Source organism: Cyprinodon tularosa, unplaced genomic scaffold, assembly GCF_016077235.1.
Source record: "Cyprinodon tularosa strain WSP-4 unplaced genomic scaffold, ASM1607723v1 ctg371, whole genome shotgun sequence".
Classification (NCBI taxonomy): Eukaryota; Metazoa; Chordata; class Actinopteri; order Cyprinodontiformes; family Cyprinodontidae; genus Cyprinodon; species Cyprinodon tularosa.
In genome coordinates, this window is record NW_024039087.1 from 157,600 (window position 1) to 177,266 (window position 19,667).

The window sequence follows — 19,667 nt, forward strand, 5'->3', positions numbered from 1 at the left end:
CATTACAACCAAAACCTTAGGTGTTTGTTTTTAGGGTTTTATTTTATGAACAATGAGGTGAGTAAATGTGAGATGGAAAGAAGAAAAAAAAGTTTTTTTAAATAAAAGACTAAAAAAATCAGAAAAATGTGGGGTGCTTATGCATTTAGCTAAATTAACTCTTATACCCTGTCAACAAGATTTTTTTTTACGAGACTTGGTCACAAATACTTACGAGGTTAGTCACAAATGTGTGACTAACAAAGTCTACATACATCTTCAGAGAACAAACTCTGAAGAAATAGGAAGACGAGTCACGGATAAAGTTGGAGAAAAACATTAATCTAGCTGAAGTTACAATTTTCAGACATTGAATTTCTTACAGAACACTGTTTAAAACCATCATGTGAAGATGAGAGAAATTTGGCAAAAACTGCAAACCCAAACTGACAGGACAAACAAAGGAATATTAGTCAGACAAGAAGCAAAGAAACTGATGCTAATGCTGTTTTTGTGCAAAAGGTCTAGCCTTTTGCAGAGGGTTGGCAAACCGAAGGTAAAAACAAAGACGCAAGAGGTCACATTTTCAATTTGACAGTAGATGCATAGACCAAACCACCCAAGCGCATGACAGAAAACTCACCTGAAACAGTATACCACTTAAATGGCAATGGTTAAAATGGCACATTATGCTCAATGCTAAGAAACACACTGCAGAAAAAGATTTAAGAAAAACATTTAAAAAAAATGGATTATTGATTTTGATTCGGATATGGAATAGGTAACGTCTAAGGAACAAAAAAAATCTAGATCATTTGAGGACAAATATCAACCAACATAAGAAGTCAGAGAACTAAATAAGCTAAAAAAAATCTGATTCTGCAGGCCGTTCCAATGCTCCTTTTAAGATGATGGTGTTCAGGGGCATCTCATCCCGGGTCATGAGCAGGGCATCACTCAGCTCCTGGTGCTGTTGGATGGACCTAAACGTGACTGGATTTAGGTCAGCGGAGCATTGAGGTCAGTAAAACAGAATGTGTACCTCCGTCCTCCCTGAACTGCCTTCTGTGCTGGGAGACAAAACAAACCTGAGGTATTGATGTGCCATCCAGCTGTAGGTGGATCAACGGGTGGGTTCAGTTATCGCTTTGTGTTACGAGTGGTGACACTTGTTGGGAAAATGTATTATGATCAAAAATCAGACCAATAAAAAAAAAAGAGGAGGGGTGGAAGAACATCTGTGATCTCCACCGTTTTAAAGGAGTCATTGTTTTCCTTTTATTGCACCTGTGTTGATTACATTAACACCAAAACTGCTTTCAAAACTGCGTTATAAACATATATTTTTCGGACTTTTCATCTATTTTCAGTTTCTAATCCACATAGAAAAATGCTAAAAATGAGGCCCAATGGAGAAAGATTTTACTCTAAATGCAGCTCACCAGGGAATTATGCTATTTTTAGAACAGCTTTGCGGCCCCTCATTTGACCCCTGGTTTAAATCAAAGCATATTGATGTGTTAAAATAGTGAAGTCTATTTTACTGCTTTACAAACCATAAATTCATATATTTATGTTGTTTTATATATTTTCAGAGAAACAAGATCAAATATTTGTTAACCCCTATGCAGGTTCAGAGACTTTCCATCCAATCTGAAAGCATGATCTATTTAACAATCTGAAGAAAAAAAAAGCTGTTAGATGTTTAAAACTGTTAGAAAGAAATAGCTAGAATCACAGGGTAAGGTGATCCAATGAGGACTGATCCAGAAAGGCTAGCTACAAATTCTTACATAAGTTTTTAGCTAAATTAAAAAGGAAGCAGCAGTGGTGCGCGGTTAGAGCGTCAGATCCATTTATGGTGGCCTTTGTCCTCATAGCAGCCATTCCTGGTTCCAATCTTGACCTAAAGGCCTTCACATGATGCATCCTCTCCCTCTCCACCATTTCCTGACTGAATACTTCAATCAAGGCCACTAAAGCTAGAAATCTTAACAAATATATATAAATAATCCATTGTTTCACTTTCATTTCACAATTCTGCTGGTACTTAATCAAAGGTTGTTGGTTGTAACATTAAAACAGGTTTAGCTTCTGTATAAATTATATTGTTTTCAGAAAATGTGACCCTCCAACCATTTATCCTAAAAACACCAGTGCAACAGATCTCTTTATTGATAAACATTTACCTGCAGTGAGTTTACATTTTAAAGGTAACATATTTATTTTTTTTAGAACAATTACAAGCAATGTTTTTTATACCAGCAGGAGGATTCTCTTCTGTAAAGCTGGAATATAAAAGCTTTCTTTTGAAAGGAGGAAAAAAAAACACATTTAATCAGAAAAAAAAGAAAGAAATGGGCCAAATGGTACTTTTTTCCACGGCAGCTTGAGCTTTTTGTGCCACTGAACATTACCCTCTGTCCCTGCCTTCACCCTCCGCCATTAATCCTCAGTCTCTCAAATGTCCAAGCGACATGCCTTTCCTCTTTGGGCCGTCGAACACCCTCAGAACTGCGGTGTAGTGACAGCAACTACTCAAGCTTGAAATCTGAGCCCATTATGTCAACAGATGTTACAGAAAGGGAGGAGAGCAAGCGTGAGAGGAGGAAAAAATAACAGGAGGGAAAAAAAAAAGAGGGTAGAGATTCAGAGTGGGCAAAATTAACATTCATTAGAGCTTTTTTCAGTATTCAGCATTAGAGACGGTCCCGAAACTAATTAAAGGAACAAAAGTGCGCATTCAAATTTTTATCCAATATTGTTTGTTGCATTCAAAGTCTAAATATAATTCCTTCTCTAAACGTTTTAAAAATAACAAACATGGTTAAGATTGTTTTTTTATGCAAAGACAACTTGTCTCTGGCACTTTAGAAAATCAGTAAAAAACTAAAACCACACAGATCATGTGTGATAAAACTGGAGCTGCAAGGTGTTTAAACAAAACACCAATAAGTTTCTGGGTTTCTTTAAAGCCTAAACTGCTATTTAAATCTTCTTTCCTTTTATTTATGTAAAAAAGGGGTTATTTGACTTAATAAAATCCGATTATCTCAATTTATGCAGTAAAGCATTATTTCCTATCCTTAACTAGACTTTTACATCATAGATGTTTGTTGGCCAATGCGTTTATAGACTGTGAATGGTGAGTTTAACACAGCCTATTCAATGCTAAAAAACAAAACAAAACAACTACAGATAAAGAAAAAGCAGAGAAAAAAAGCGCCCTGTCTGATTCCTGATCTCTGGATGACTAGTCGGTACATCTTTAGTTTAGATATTGTGCTATATTTTGGCATTCCAACAATAAGTTAGACATTTCTCGCAGATTAAGATGCAACATTTTCATCTTAAGCTTTAAATGAGGGAAAATAAAGAGGCAGGAGTCTATGAATCTCATTTTGATGAATATTTCTCTGGACATTTCAATGGTCAAAAACACTAAAGTGGCAGTTTAGCTCGACAGAGAAGGTGCTTTTGGTCGACAGAACAAAGGGATGCCTTTTTCAACACTCCACAGCACAAAACACGTTTTCCTACTAAACAGTGAATGAGAATTAAAGATGCTGTAAAAAACAGAAACACTCCTCAACAAGTTAAGCAAGGGCTTACCATGTTGGACCCTGGCACAGATTTTTATAAAAGCTGAAGTTTGCATGTGGATTTTATTACGATGACGACATTGAAAAGTAACAATGGCAGGTGGCTATCATACACTCACAGCTGGCCCCTCTGTTCTCTCTCTCAGTCCTGGAATAACAGAGCAAGACATCCACCTCAGACTTTTCCGTTTCTCTTTTCGCACGCCTCCTTTCTCTCGACGTTCCCTTTAATCGCATCGATTCGTCTTCTCATAACAGCTTGAGCAGCAGCTCATAGGTGGCGTTGATGATTCCCCAGGATATCAGTGAGCGGTGGTAGTTGAGATGGGCTCCTCTGAAGAGCATGGCCACGCTTCCCCCCTCTCCCTCCACACTGTTAACAGCACCTTCCTGCACGGCTGGAAGGCTCCGCCCACCTGAGACTGAGCCCGCGACTTAACCACATTTAATGGGTAAAACATAATACCGAGGGCTGCACCCAACACCCCTCCGCAGACAAAATCATTGATCAAGTCACCCGCCTTGTTAGTAGCTCCCGGCAACAGCTCCTTAATGGGCCCCCGCAGGCCGAAGAAGAGCACATTACTGGGGCCGTTACGGAGGAGGATGGGCACGAGGCCGCGGTAGCACTCTCTGACGCCGTGCTCGGTCAGAAGTGTCCGGAAGGTGTGGGCGGTGTTGTTAAAGCGCTCGTGGTGCCGATGGTCCTGCAGCAGCGTCTGTACTCGCTCAAACGGCGTGAGGATGGCTTCAGCGGTTCCCGCCAGCGCTGCGGCGAAGCTTCGCGTGACGAGCTCTGGCACGCCGCTGCCGCAGGCATGGTCGTGCAGTACTCTGGAGAAGTCCTCGTAAAGGCCAAACATGATAGCCACTGTGGTGCTCTTCTGGAGCAGTGGGGGGAGAAGGCCCCGATACAAATTCCTCAGCCCATCCCTTTGCAGCTGCTGCACCGCCTCGGTCACCACCACACCATGCAGCTGCTGGCGGAACAGCACTTTCTGGATGGGAAAGGTCACCAAAATGTTGGTGAATGCCGCCATGGAGCCGCAGACATAATGTTTTCCTTGAGGGCCCAACTTGGCGCTGAGAACCCCAGAAGGCAGCAGGGAGGAGCCTCCCTTGGTCAGGCCGGTCCGAGGTTGAGGGGTTCGTGTTGACTCGGAGTCCATGGTGCTGACAGCCATCGGAGGCTCAGTGGACGGCCTGATCCCCCAGCATCACACCAGCTTTGTGCATCACTGAAAATATATCAGACACAGAAATAATCATGTTTTACTTTACAGCAATTACATCTATGTAAAACCAGCATTAAAAAAAAGTCATTGCTTTTTAAAAGTCTCTGGCAAAACAATGATAATATGATTTCCTAGCTAAAGTATTCAACCCCCATGATTTATTTTTTTAATTCCTCAAATCTTTAGGGAATCTTTGTGGTTTTAAGTCATAAACGACACCAAAATAGTGAATAACTGTGAGGCTCTATATCAGGCTAAAAAACTTTCCATGATATAACCATTTCATATCCATATTTTATCAACCTAATTGAAAGACCAGAGGAAAAAGTTTAACTTTAATATAACCATAAACCTATTCAAACGTACCATTTAAAAAATAGGTCAGCCCTAAAACCTCTCTTAGCTCAGCAGTGAGAAGTTATGAGGTTAAATCCTTTCATTTTCCTACACCCCTCAGAATGTGGATCATAGTTCAGTGAAGTTAGAACATCCCCTATTGGCAGTACTTTCTACTGATACTAACCAGGAGTTTATCGTAATATACAGTTTTATTGTTTTACTGCCCAACCTTAACTACACTGTTCATTTTCTTTAATGAACACAAATCTGAAAAGAGTAGCATGGGTGCTCACTCAGTTCCCTTTACTGTGATAACCCTAAATAAATCCAGTGCAACCAATTGGACTGAGAAGACACTAGATTTTGTTAAAAGATCACAGTGTAAACATAGCTGTCCTGTGAAGATCCTCTGGGTTTTTAAAGAATATTTGTAAAGAACCATGAAGCTGCAACTAAACCGACAAACAAGGCGGATACCACATTAATCGTTAAACGTGGTGTTGACTTCATAGTGCGCTGCTGATTATTTTCTTTGTCACCAAAAGGAAAGGTGGTCAGAAATAGAATGGACGGAATACAGGAAAATCATTTTTTTTGTAGTTTTTTTTTTTTGCAGAGGTTGGAGTGGATGTTCACATTAAAACAAGAAAACTACAGAAAACAAACAGTCAGAGCTACAATCAAAGTATTTACTTTACTTTTTTTTATTCATGCATATCATGAATTAAAATGGGGGAGTGTTTGCCTGGTGGATTAGAGCAGTGTGCTTGTGCACAACCGCCACTCTGGGTCCCTGAGCAAGACCCTTAGCCCCACACTGCTCCCCCCTAAAGGGATGGGTTAAATGCAGAGAGTTAATTTCTCCATTGTGAGATTAATTAAGTTCAATTTCTAATTTTTCCAATTTCATTTAAAAAAACAACCCCCCCAATTAGATTTTCATCTGGCAAGATCCTAAATAATAACAGCTTTGATGTGACATAATGGATTTATTCATCTTTGCCTATCAGGTAATAATATCATTATTTTGTGTCAAACATAACCTGGCAGAAATTAATCTGTTACAGCTTCTAACCTGATTCCTGTCCAAACAGGCCGCCTCAACTGCTGAATGATAAGGAATATTGCACAACACGCTGATAAGTTAGGACTAAAGACAGACCAAGAGCTAAAAACACTGTACAATCAGTATTAAATGACAATCATTAACATTTTAAAAATATTTTTACACACATGTAATAAAAGTAATAAATCAAATTCAGGAAATATAAACATCAATACAAGCAAGTTATTAACTTCAAGCACTTATGTATTTTTTTTAAAGCAATCTAAATATAGATTTAAAGAGAAAACCAAAATCTTTATGCACAGCTTCAGTTCAAAATATGGAGCATGACACTTTTTGTTTCTTGTAGATTTTTTTTCCCCTACAAACTTTACTTTCCATGAATAAATGGAGGTCAATTTGAATTTCATACCAACTCTTACTTAGACACTGTTAATACTGCAACCATTGCATGCCCATTTTGAAATGGACTGCCTGTTATAGCTCAAATATTAATGTAAAACTATCCACCTTTAGTTTTGTTCTTTAAAATCACAACACTAAGCCAACTTATACACATTGTGCCATTTGTGATAGGAGGAAAAACATTCCAACAGACTGAATCACAGTAAACACCGAAACTGTGCAACACTTAAAACTTTAATCTAAATAGTGCTAGGAACTCACTTATTTGTCTACTCATGCTTTTCCATTTGTTTACACACCACTTGAGAAGACTAATAGATCGTAACATAAGCCAGTTTACAATATCTAGAAAACTTCAGAGTTTTGCAAGCCTTTCTGAGACCATCATTAAAGTTATTAATACTGATGATCAGCTAAAATGCTTAACTGAACAGGCACACCTAAGCTAAGGTAATTAGCAACACAAGCTAGCTCAGATAGGTTGGTTTCAGCTTAATCTAGTACATTTGTGGTATTATTCTGGTTTATCGGGTAATACATATTCAGAAAGTATCTGGACAACGTCTAGAGAAGAAGCAACAATTCAAATATATGATACCTGACTGCTAAGCATGCTACGTTTGCCTTATTACAGTCGATATGGTCAGGTGCTGCCTGGCGGCGGCTGCTTTACGTGGTAATTGCTCGCTGTCAAGAAGGAAATGAGGCTCTTCCTTGTAGTTAAGCTCGTAAATGAGTGTTTACCTGCTACGTGTTCTGATTAGTTCCTGTACTGAGCCTGGATAGGGGCGTTGTTTTGCTAGGTAAATGGGCCAACTCGGTGTAGGTCGTGTCTGGAGGTACTGAAGCAGTACGTGACAGCGAGCGTATGCGCCTGCGCGCTGCTACGGAATCTAAAATACCGTTTAAGATACAAATGTATGCTTTTGAAACTAAATAAATGATGTTGAATGGCGCAAGTTGCGAGTTAATAAGCTTTATTAATTAACTAAAACCTGTTTTACGCATGTTTTTTTTCGTTCGCGCGGTTTCAGTTACACTAGCTAACTAGCCGTTGCTAACACGACAGACCATAGCGACAGACTACTTGAGAGCAGTGTGCCGTAAAGCAAGATTAAAGGTATCCATGGTAACCTTTCACCCCCTGTACATTCCCCCTTGCCCCTGCACAAGTTATTATTTATCTTTTAAAAAAAAACATGAATAGGTACTTTTGTTCAATTTTAAGCGTTGTTATTGCTTGGGAATTCCCAAATATAGAGATATTTTAGGTTTCCTAAATTAGATATAAGTCTATTGAAATCAGAAGAAAATAGAAGTGTAAATTATCTCTGCAAAGTCAATTTATTATAGTGGAGTAGAAGCGAAGAAGCTTTTATACAGAATAGGGTGTAAGGATCTATAATTTAATTAAATAATACTTTATTAATCCCAAAAGGGAAATTGGGGTTCAGTACAATTTTTTTTTAAATAATTTTACAATGGCTTACTTCCATTTTGATTCTTTTTCTTGTACATCAAGTGTTTGCTCTATACACAACTAACCTTATCTGATAGTAATAAACATAATGAGTGTATTAAAATATTGATATATATATATCTTTTTATTTTGAGGCATTCTAAAAATTGAGTCAAACGGCTCTACTAATGTTTATCCGTTAGGTGGCGGTAGTTCGCCTTTAGTATCAATTCCAACCCTCTTTCAACAAACAGAAGAAGCTGTTAGCCTGAGTTCATCAAACCTAGCCTAGCTTTGTTTGAATAACTTACGGCGGTTTTCAATTCTGTTTTATTATCTCGTTGTTTTATTTACTCACAACAGTAATGAAAGGTATACGCCTTATTTAGTGTTGCTGTATGCCTGTTTTTTTGTGTGGAGATATAATCTTAAAGTCGGATAGCTAAAGCTAACTAAGCAACGTTTTTTTGCTAGTATGTTTATTATATATGGCAAAAAATTGATTTCTTGATTAAAAAATTGATCTACTGCGTATTTTTTTCGAATGTGAATTAAACATGTTTACACTGCAGTTTAGACTGCTCGTGTAGTCAATTACTTTGTTGATTTGAATCTATTAAATAAACATTATTGATTAATAATATGTCAGCGCAAAAAGACTGTGAGTTTTTAGTTAAAAGAGCCCGGGAATTGGTTTCTGATGATCCATGCGCGGCCAAAGCCTGGCTAATAACAGCCAGAACCCTTTATCCAACAGATTTCAACATACAGGTAACATTAATCATCCATTTCCAATAGAGCCTACATCTGCCATGAATACTTTAAAGCTTAGATCTCTTATTTTTACAGTATGAAATGTACATAATTGAACGCAATGCAGAGAGGACAGCGTCGGCTGGGCGGCTTCTGTATGACATGTGAGTTACAGGACAGCATCAGACAGTTACCACCTTATTTCGCGCCTGTGGCAAAAGTTTGAAACCATCTTTTCATCCAACAGGTTTATAAACTTTCCAGATCAGCCGATTGTATGGCGTGAGATCGCGGTGATCACAGCTGCCCTTCGCAGTGACTCTCAGGAAAAACACGCTCAGTTTCTAAGAGGTGAGAGAACTGAATGCCCTTCAAAATAATCATTGAACTTTCTTTTACACATCTAGCCACACTACCACAACAAAATCCAATGATTTTGTTTTTGACAGAAAGTGGAGAACAATTGTGAGGTGGAGGGAAAATTATTAGTTTTTGGGATTTATTGAAATTGTGAAAATATACAATCGTTTCCTCTTCTCAAATGGGGGGGAAAAAAAACCAACAGCATGATGCTGCTATCACTCTGGATATATTCACTGTTTTTAAGAAGAGTCTTATCTGACCAGAACACTTTTTTTGGAATATTGCTTTGCCCTCTAACCCTGCTTTATATTCCTCACAGCTTTAATGCTGACACATCTTGTGTGTTTCTAAGTCTACATTCTTTTTGCAAATGTTTTACAAATGTATTATATTTGCAAGGCAATTCTGTTAATGAGACACAGCTGGAAACATTTCCATATCACACGTTGGTCTTTTTAAAAATAAATCTAGCTCTAATTTTCCTTCCACTTGCATCACCCCAATAAATCCCACCAATTTTTTATTAAAGTTTGGGGTCTCAACTCTGCAGCAGACTCTGCATCACATTGGTAACGCCAAACCATATACTGCATAGTTGCACCATATATATTTGAGTTGAAATGCTCTGAACTTCCATATCACCATGTTTTTTTTCTCCCACACTGTTTACATTTAATCACTGCTGCACTTCATGGAATGGAAATGTTAATTTCACTGCTAAGCTGCTGCTTATTTACCGTCTGAAAGCTCTTCAAAAATAAATTTTGTCCGAGTCTAAGATGTCAAGTCAAGATGTGGAAAAACAGTGAATCAGTTGCACTTCTACAGTATTTGATATTGTAGTATCTGTATCTAATGGGCTTGATCATATAGTAATAGGTATATGAAAAGCAGTATTCCTGATTTCTCTTTTCTATGTCCAGCTCTTTTTGAGACTCTGCCTGGCCGTGTGCAGTGTGAGATGCTGCTGAAAGCCACAGAGCAGTGTTTCAACACGTTGGAGAAGGCAGAGATGCTGCTGCTCCTCCTGAAGCGCTTCCCAGAGTCAGTTGTCCAGCATGGGGTGTGTGCTAATAACGCTATATTAGAATTCAAAATGTTTTGATGTCTGACTCCAGTGTAAGCTTTAACCATCCGCTCTGCATTGCTAGGTTAATTTAGGAGAGACCTTGTTGGAGGCAGAGGTATCTGAAAATGTGGAATCTCCTGTCAACTGCTTCAGAAAGCTTTTTGGTGAGTTATTATTATTGTTATAATCATTTAAATGATTTTAGGGAATAAAACAATTTTTTTAACAATTTGTTGTATAGTGCTGATTCATAATGCACATCACTTCAATGCAGTTTACAGAGCCTGTTTTCTGTCTTGGTAGTCTGTGATGTCCTTCCTTTGGTCATAAGCAACATGGACATGCGCCTGCCTGCAAGCCTGATGCAGAAATACATACTGAAAGCAGCTGAGTTCTACATCGGTTATGTGACCCGTGGACCTTCAGCAGATATGCAGTTACAAGGTATCCTGTAGTTTCCTCATACATTGTTCTATTTGTGCATTTGACTATGTTTACTATTGTTTTTTTTTTTTTACTTTGTTTTCTTCAGGTAGTCAAGATGGCGCAACCCTAAAGTCACCTGGAGTTTCTCGTGGCTCCCAGCGATATGTGATTGATGGTCTGTCTGAAAAATCGTCAGTAGTGGCAGAGCCGTGGGAGAGGCTGCTGGACGTCCTAACTATGGTCGGTGCTCGATGCGAGTGGCAAGGTGACAAAGGACAGAGGTAGCATCCTGTTCACTTGGGCATCACTTTTAATATGGTTGTTTTGCATGGAGACAATTATGACCAAATATGCAGTAAATAGAGTTCTCAGGATTTTTTTTAATGAGTTTAGCGTTTTCTCTTTAAAGCCTACTCTTTGCTGTAGGATTATCATTTACTGTTATTGCCATTCTATGGCTCTTTTATTTCATTTCTTTTTTTTTTTTTTGGGGGGGGGGGGGGGGGGGGGGGGGGGGATTGGCTGGGCTAAAAGTAATTAGAAGTTGGCAAATTACATCATCAAATAATTAGCATATTATTTTTATGCTTTGATCCAGCCATAAGAGAGAAAATCAACAATGCAAGACAGAAACTGATTAAAAAAACTCAAGATGAACTTTATAGAATAATTTCTAGTATTCAATAAGTTTATTTTTACTTGGAACTTTACATAAATAAATATCATGTTATTATATAATATTCTGTATAAATAAAATATTTACATTGCACTTTTTTTTTATCCAGGATGATTGGTGGAAGCTTTTTGTTACTTTTCCATTCTGAAACAGAGAGGATAGTCGTTCTTCTCTCTCTAACTGCAAAAACAGGCTGCAGCTCTCTGTCAATTTCAGTGTTTTAGAGGAAGGGGCTCACTCACTTACGTTTTGCTTGAGACAGTAAAATCAGATCGATCAGTGCTTTCATGTTTTCAATAAAGTCCAAAACAATACACTCGTTTTCAAAAATCAAAGTCCCTAAAGGGTCCTGAAAAGTCACTAAATATACTAAGGTGCTAAGTTATTAAGCTGCCAACTCAACTGTGTGTTCAAATACCTTGGTGAGCCAATGCGCCTTAAAACTTTTCATAGCATGTCTGCAGATGGGTAGATAAATGTGTTTAAAAGCAGTTTCCGTGGCCTTTATGCTCATTAAAATCCGTGCGTATTGGCATAATTTCACTGTAATTCTTAAGGATTTTAGCGTAACCAGCTTTTGTGCTGAAATAAGCTGGAGAGGAAGCCCAGATGACTGGCACAAGGCATATATGCCCATAAAAACTGAGCGTATCGGCCCGATGCTCAACGTAACTTTGACGTTTTTAAGTGTATCAGCCGACTACCCTGAAATATGCAGATGAGAACCCTGATTAGTGAATAAGCTGGATGCCAGCCAGTCCAGTCTAATAGTGATTCACTAATCAGAAATTTGTTGCCAATTAAAAATATCAGATTTCTGTAAAGGTTGAGTCAACCAGTAAATATTTCTGCTGATTTCTCTAGTAGTTATACTAAGAAAGATTTATTAGTCCTTTTGTTTACACAATTGTAAAACAAAAATAAATGTTGTTTGGAACAGCTCTCTGGACAATTTCATCTTTTTTAAAAGTGCACCCTTGAAAAATAGAAAAAAAATTTATATATATATATATATATATATATATATAAATAAAACAGCAATATAAACATATGACCAAATTTGCAGTTCTAATATTTTCATTCATTTCATCTCATAGTTGTATTATAATCTGATTTAGGAACAATATTCTCAATATCCTCCTCAGAGTTAGACAGATACAGGGTTTTTTTAAACCGGTGCTGATCACTGATTATTCTGATATCAGTCTAGTCCATCGCTGATATCTACTGGTGATTTTTCAGAGCCGTTTTTTTCCTTTTTTTTTTTTTTAAACTGACGTTCCTTTCTCCTTCTACATTTACATGATACAAATGAAACATTGATAACAGAAGTCCTAAGTTACACAAAAAATATTAATAAACAAATCAAACAAAACTCTTAATGGGTGAGAAATAGAGGGAGCCGAGATACATGCACCTCACTCAATCTCGAGGCATGGTTGCCGAATGGTAGTCCCGTACCAGCTGTTACTGATGCAAGAAAAAACATCTTTCTTGGCCGAAAAATTGGTCTAGCAGCACTTCTGCTGTAGACTTCCTGTTGTAATTGGTATTCAATTCATTTGTTCAAAATTAGAGCCACAAACCACATTTCCATTAAAAAAGGTGAAACCAAACAGGAAGAGGTTTTTGTCAGGAGAACCTAGATATTTGTAAAACAAGCAAGATCTTGTCTTTGCTTTTTTCTGATGATAGCAGCACTATTGGACTTTATTTTGCAGTATACTGAAAGCAAATAGGAAAGAAATGTGACACAGGTCTATAGGATGAGATAAACAGAGACCTGCTCTGATTATTGCTTTTATTTTTTTAAGCTTAAGTTTTATGACGTTTTTTTTTCTTTGTTTTGTTTTCACATAAAGTTTTTGAATGAAATTTTTGATATAGCTGATAAACGATGGGCTCCTTGTGTTTTTTTTTAAGGAGTTATATAGACATGCTGCAAAGAGTAAAAGAGCTGTGTCGCTATCTACCTGGTCTGGAGGGAGAAACCAGGTCCCGCTACTACAGTCAGGTCGTCATCTGTGCTGCACTCGTCCTCTTCCGCAGTGCCTTCCTCTACGTCTCAGCTGTACAACCATCACTGTTCCAGGGTCAGTCGCTGTCTTGAAACCACTTCAAGTTTTCTGCATATTTTGAAGCATCTAAAATGTTTTTGTGTTTGTCTTTTTGAAGGTGTTGCTGGGATGACTTCAGGTCCGTGGATCCTCGTGGAGGATTTGAGTCTGGTCTACAGTGATGTGGAGGTGGACAGAGGGATGCTGAAGCATACACATAAGAAACGCAAACTGGCTGATGGGAGAGAGAAAACAATGGTAAGAACAAACTGAACGCGAATACCAAACAAAGACTGGTAAGTTTCTTCAAACTGCCGTTTTAGGACCACAGTGGGTTCAGGGATTCCTCTATGTGCGTATTTTCCTAGAGCTCAGACGATGAGGAAGGTTTGGGAAAAGGCAGAGGTCGACATATTCTGGTCAACAAGACTGAGATGCTAAACTGGTCAGAAACATTGGAGAGTTTCCGTACAGCGAGGGAGAGTTGGGACCTCCTTCACTCTCACGATGGTCTGGAAGCTGGTAAGTAGCACTAACAAATGCCTGATTTGTCTCCTAGGTGCTGCTTATCATAACAGCATTAGTAATGCTGTTATGATAAAAGGTTTGATTCATTAGTTCTGAAAATTGATGTTTTTTTATGTCATTTAGAGTTTAAGAAGATCTGTTCTGCGTGGAAGACAGAAAGTTGGCTCTGGTTCAGGATATTCGTGACTGATATGATTATTTACCAGGTAAGGATCAAATATCAAATGCTGTTATGTAAGCTTTGTTCTCACTTTTCCAGCTGACACCCACTCCTTCCTTTCATTCTAACTGAAAAAATATAATTGTATTAGTAATACTTGTTATATACTGTTAGTTGAAATATTTTTTTCATACATTCAGCTTCTTGAAAGGTCCTTAAAGATATTAATTACTAAAAGTATAATTTCCCTTATAAGATTTCAGTGCTAGTAATGATTATATTGTGTGGTTGTTATTTCCAGGGCCATTATCGTAAGGCCCTCTCCAGCCTGCATCAGATGGCTGCTGTGCAGCAGCCTCAACCCCCACAGCAGAGCCCCACAGGCCAGGCCAGTCTGGAGCACCACAGGGCCCTCATCCAGCAGGCATCCTGCCACTACGCTCTGGGAGAATACAGAGTAAAGACATCCATCTTACTCCGCTTAATTTGGTGCTTGCATTTTTGCAAATCTGTCTGTTTTTATGGATATGGTGCTAATGTGTAACAGATAATGCCAGAGATGCATTTTTACCTAGCAGTTGGTCTTAAGGTGGCAGTATAGGACAGCACTGCTGCTTTGAGGCAATTATGTTTGGTTGTTAATTTAGTCCTCAGGCATTAACATTTTTTATAATAGTGGAAATGCTCCTGTTAGACACCATTTTTCCATGTGACTGGACATCTAAACCTCTGAGACTTTTGTTGGCTGAGAACTTTATTGATTTTTAAAGTGGGGATTAATTAAGCTTGGAATATAATAGTGAACAGTTTTTTTTATTCCATTTCAAAAATTTGTTTCTTCACTGGATGCAGAATCCGTCATCAGTGGAAAAGATGGAAAAAATATCCAAGAACGTAAAAAAAAAAACAAAAAACTAATCAGGAATATTGTTTACAGCAGTTTTTGGAGGTGGAAAATTAGACACTTAAAAAGTAGTTTCTACACTAAAAAAAATAACACCTCACAATTAATGTTTATGACTAATCACTCACACATCAATGATTAAAAAAAATCCCTTAACTATTTAACATTTGTTAAATGGAAAATAGATTTTTTAAAACTTTATAATGAATTGTATTAAATAACCAAACTTTCTTTCAAAAGGTTACTGTTAAGTCCTCCAAATAGTAAGATATTTAGTAGTTTTAGAAGAGCTACATTTATTCAAGGGATTTATCCATAAAAACAAATAGAAAATATAAATCCTTAAGTTTTACTCGGTTTTTCCCTTCAGCTATTTCATTTAATAAAATAAAAAACAAGTTATTTAGCCTTTTTTTCTTAAGTGTTCACATCTATTTATACACTGTGTTTGTGTTTTGTTATTAAGATGGCCTGTGAGAAGCTCCTTGATGTGGTTAGCGGACTGGTTCCTCCAAACTCTGAAATGACCAAAGCAACAGAAGATCATTCCAGAATCAAGTCGAAGACCAGGAAAGGTAAACTTATTCTGCTCAAAAGAGTTAAAAGCTGTATTATTATAAAGATTTGACTCATTATCTAACTGCTTTTTTTCAAAATAAGTTTCCTAGCCAGCCAATAGCTTACAAAATGTACTTTGAAGAGCTTTGTAACTTCACATGAGACTTTGAATTTACCACATTATGATGATGTGGGCTTTCCAATAAATGTAAATATTACCAAAGGATCAAACTTGGCTTTTCTGTCAATATGGTCTTTCTGCCTGGCAGTGTACAGTATCACACGCTGCATAAAACTCTAAAATATTATCTTTGGTTTTTCACTGAAAGGAACAGGAGTCATTGAAAAAATATTTTAAGCACAATTTCTGTGGTTCTAGGTTTACCACCACTGGTTATTATGATGAAAGTAGGAACTCTTTATAGGACAAGTTACAATTTTTTCGTCACTTGCATACCTCTTAGAAAGGGACCCCCCCCCCCCCCCCCCCCCCCCCCCCCCCCCCAACCGGCAGTGAGGTTTCGAAGCACAATATTTATATCCATCCTTTCAGCAAAGGTACTGCTACACGACAGATCATGTCATTTTGGCATTTTGGCATTTGGCTAATTGGACGAGCCCTTGGATGGTAGGCTACCTACTTACTGTAAATTAAGTTAAAAAAGAAAATCTAATAAAAAGTAAAAAGCTAATTGAAACGTTAAAATGTTAAGTTAAAAAGCTATTAGCCAAGTAAAAACGTCAAAAAAGTAAGTGCCTACCTATGAATTCATGATCTAAGGTTATGTTCTAACAAAATATGTTTCCTTCACTGTTTTTCATTAATTACTTAATGGAACTTTTTTTTTTTACATATTAGGGCAAGTGACTGCTTCTAGTTTTACACTGACCTTGATTTCCGCCATCAAAATACACATATTTTTTATATGTTGCAAAACTAATAACGTCTTATCCTCTCTTCCAATAACACTATTTATTTAAAATATTGATTTTCAATTTTTTCTAAGTATTAAAGGGTTAAATGTATTTGACTGTATATTTATCTCATTATTCTTCCAAACATCCTTCATTTTCCAGGCAACGACTTGAGGTTGCTCCCTTGCACCACCAGAGCTGTGTTACCGTTTTGTCTCCAGCTGATGCTTGCTTGTTTTAAGGTACATGGATTAGTTTCATCTCTGGAATCAGTTGAAATTGCCAGTTTTCAAATTCACTTTAAATCTGATTCTCTATCTAATCTCCGCTCCTTTGCTTTGTTTGTTTAATCAGCTCAGAGCCTTCACAGACAGCCGTGATGACCTGTCTTTGGGCCATGTGGTGGTGCTGCTGCAGCTTGACTGGCCACAGGGGGAGATTCTGTTTTTAAAAGCTGTAGATAAAATCTGTCAGCAAGGCAGCTTCCAGTATGAGAACTTCTTCAACTATGTCACTAGTATCCTTATCTGTAACTGCAAACAATATGACCGAGCTGATTAGATACAAGTTTGCATCTACAGTTTGTCATCTGTTTTTTTTTCTGTCATGTCCGGTATGTTTGTTTCCTTAAAGCTCCTAATTTCACTCAGACATCGACATGCTGGAGGAGTTTGCTTACTTACGGACTCCAGAAGGAGGGAGAATTCAGCTGGAGCTGCTCCCTAATCAGGGAATGCTGATTAAGTAAGAAGCAATCATAGAGCAGTTTCCCAGTTTGCATGGTGACTCTGCACTTTCCCTTTCTGTTGATGTTTTTGGAAGAAAACAGATTATTTACAAAGACGTGGCCTGTGGGGAAAAAGAAAAACAACAACTTTGCTTTGAAGTAAATGAACTGTGCCTACCAAAAATGTTCACATCGGTTTAACTTTTTCACATTTAATCTCATTAGAAACACTGAAATCTAATAAACACAAAAGAATGTATGATTTAGAAAGTTGAGGAAACATTTTTGTAGATTTCTTTTTATTTTTAAAGCTAACAGAAAATAAAATAAATGATAATAATGATTTGGAAGAATCTGTCCACAGGACCATTGTTAGTAATGCATTCCACATAAGCTGGCTAAAGTTAATGATGCTAAATGCAGGGAAACCCTGGAAGAATGTCTGTTTAAATCTGCAGAAGTAAAATCAGGAAGGTTCTGGCTTTATCTTCACTTTTCTTCTGCCACATATTGATGTGCCAATGGGCAATGCAGTAACCCCTAAGTTGCATCCAAACTGCATATCAGGAAACAAATGTCGACATGCCACTATGTGCAGGTAGCTTTAATATAAAGTAGTTGGACTGGTGGCTATGATTAAAAAAAGTGCTTAGATGTTCTCAACGTTAGCTGTGACTGAGCTTCAACTGCTTTATAAACAGGAATAGGCAAAGATTTCACACATATAACTGTAAGGAAAGATGAGGCTACAAAGCATCGGTTCATAAAGACACCAAATTATCTTAACTGAAAATCATTTACCAACAATAATATTTGAAGAATTCCTTTAACAAAATGTGAAAATGTTAAACTGGTTTGAATGTGTTGGTAAGGGACTACATGTGTTAAAACCATAAAGCCGTATTTTTTTTTTTTTAAACTTTCTCTGGTTCGTTGCTGTAGCAGTTAGACTCTTAATGTAGCTTCGCTGACAGAGTTGTTGAATGTTGCTGTCCCTTAGGAACCCTAGCCCCGCCCTGGGGGTGGAGTTAAATACCCTTCTGCTCCAAGGGGTGCAGACAATGGAAAGGTACCCCAGGCCCCTCCTTCCACAGTCGCCATCCCTCCAACACCAGTCACCCTTCCTTCATACCCAGCTTTTAGGCTTTTCATTCCCTCCACAGTTTTAATTTGGGACATTTTGCATCGGAAGTTAGTGGTTTGTTGATTTCCTGCCAGTGTGTGTTCTTATTTTTATTTCATATTCCCTCTTTTTTCTGTGGTCATCTCTGTTCTTGTTTTATGAGAAGGATGTTGGTGTTGTTGCAAAGTCAGCTTTGTTGTTTACTGTTCATAATCTCATTTCATTTATAGACATGTTTTATGTTTTAATTTAAAATACTCAACATATGTTGTTATAGCAAACTGGTTTATTTGTATGTGGAAGGAAAAAAGCAACATGTTGTTACCATGACTGTGTCTTTGTTGCGTTTGTCATACAGATGTCAGTTTTGTAGGTCATGGTTTGTTTGATTGTTTGTTTATTTTATCGTTTTCATCCTGCAGACACCACACTGTGACCAGAGGGATCACCAAAGGAGTGAAGGAGGATTTCCGCTTAGCCATGGAGAGACAGGTGTCCCGCTGTGGAGAAAATCTGCTGAGCGTGCTCCACCGTTTCTGCATTAATGAGAAGATAATCATCGTCCAGTCCCTTCCATAACACCTCGCCTGAGTCTTTACATTAGCACAAAATAAGAGCAAGCAGGCTGGTTTTTAGAGCCGAAAAAGCTGGACTTTTCTCATTTGGGATAACACCTGTAATCCGTTGCGACTCTGTGGATTTCAGAGAACAGTAACGTCTAAATCCTTCTTGTATTTAGTGTTGGTGTTGATGTTAAATAAAGACTCAAATGCTTTTGGATAATCTTTATTTTTTTGCTCACTTGATTGAATGTTTATATGGATGTTTGCATTGAATATCACCTGGTTCATTAAATTAGTAGATATTAAGTCATCAATTTATGCCATGCAGGCATCTAGAACCTCCATCTACCTTTCAAATTGACTAAGAAGGTAAATCCTAAACTTAACAAAAAAAGGAAGTAAAATCTATTTTTATTTCCTTTTCTCGAGTGTAGTTATTTCCAAACCAGTAAGCTAACACAAAACAGGATGAGACTCTTTATTATCTCCATCTGAAGTTAAGTTATTTTCTCTGTGATATCTCTGTATCTAAGTAACTCTAACTGACTACTTTAAAACATAGCACCTTCTGCTGCACTTTTCTACTGAGCACTTGTCAGTTTCACACGGTTTTATTTCTGATAGCAAGAAGTAGCTAGCCTAGGCTAGAGCTAGCTTAGCATTGCTATGGCTTCTCTCTCTCCCTCCCTTGACTCTTTTCCAACTCTTCCTTCTTCCTCTCCTCTCTCCTGCTCTCTGTGTCAGATGTTCAGTTATTCCT

At 37.7% G+C, this 19,667-nt stretch overlaps 2 protein-coding genes across 3 annotated transcripts; one reads left to right on the plus strand and one right to left on the minus strand.

The window, feature by feature from the left end:
• Nucleotides 1-2,136: 2,136 nt before the first annotated feature.
• Nucleotides 2,137-7,703, minus strand: slc25a51b (solute carrier family 25 member 51b). Its single transcript, XM_038296544.1, has 2 exons — nucleotides 7,371-7,703; nucleotides 2,137-4,819 (listed from the first exon to the last, which is right to left on the minus strand). Exon 2 carries the CDS (start codon nucleotides 4,763-4,765, stop codon nucleotides 3,884-3,886), a length of 882 nt encoding a protein of 293 aa, XP_038152472.1. The 5' UTR covers nucleotides 4,766-4,819; nucleotides 7,371-7,703; the 3' UTR covers nucleotides 2,137-3,883.
• A 628-nt stretch (nucleotides 7,704-8,331) lies between these two features.
• On the plus strand, nucleotides 8,332-19,131 carry ints10 (integrator complex subunit 10). Of its 2 annotated transcripts, XM_038296550.1 has the most exons (18): nucleotides 8,332-8,856; nucleotides 8,935-9,002; nucleotides 9,086-9,189; nucleotides 10,125-10,264; nucleotides 10,353-10,434; nucleotides 10,574-10,714; nucleotides 10,803-10,977; nucleotides 13,296-13,465; nucleotides 13,548-13,687; nucleotides 13,798-13,951; nucleotides 14,081-14,163; nucleotides 14,419-14,574; nucleotides 15,488-15,596; nucleotides 16,657-16,736; nucleotides 16,849-17,011; nucleotides 17,145-17,238; nucleotides 18,222-18,290; nucleotides 18,767-19,131. In XM_038296550.1, the coding sequence occupies exons 1-18, from the start codon at nucleotides 8,728-8,730 to the stop codon at nucleotides 18,921-18,923; spliced, it is 2,214 nt and encodes a 737-aa protein (XP_038152478.1). In that variant the 5' UTR covers nucleotides 8,332-8,727; the 3' UTR covers nucleotides 18,924-19,131. The 2 variants fall into 2 exon arrangements, with proteins under 2 accessions (XP_038152478.1, XP_038152479.1); XM_038296551.1 differs by lacking the exon at nucleotides 18,222-18,290.
• Nucleotides 19,132-19,667: the final 536 nt, after the last annotated feature.

Coding starts and splice junctions, on each gene's coding strand:
- slc25a51b (XM_038296544.1), bottom strand. CDS start 4,765: ATGGCTGTCAGCACCATGGACTCCGAGTCAACACGAACCCCTCAACCT.
- ints10 (XM_038296550.1), top strand. CDS start 8,728: ATGTCAGCGCAAAAAGACTGTGAGTTTTTAGTTAAAAGAGCCCGGGAA. Junction 15,597..16,656: donor CAAGTCGAAGACCAGGAAAG/GTAAACTTATTC, acceptor TTCATTTTCCAG/GCAACGACTTGAGGTTGCTC. Junction 17,012..17,144: donor CTTCTTCAACTATGTCACTA/GTATCCTTATCT, acceptor AATTTCACTCAG/ACATCGACATGCTGGAGGAG.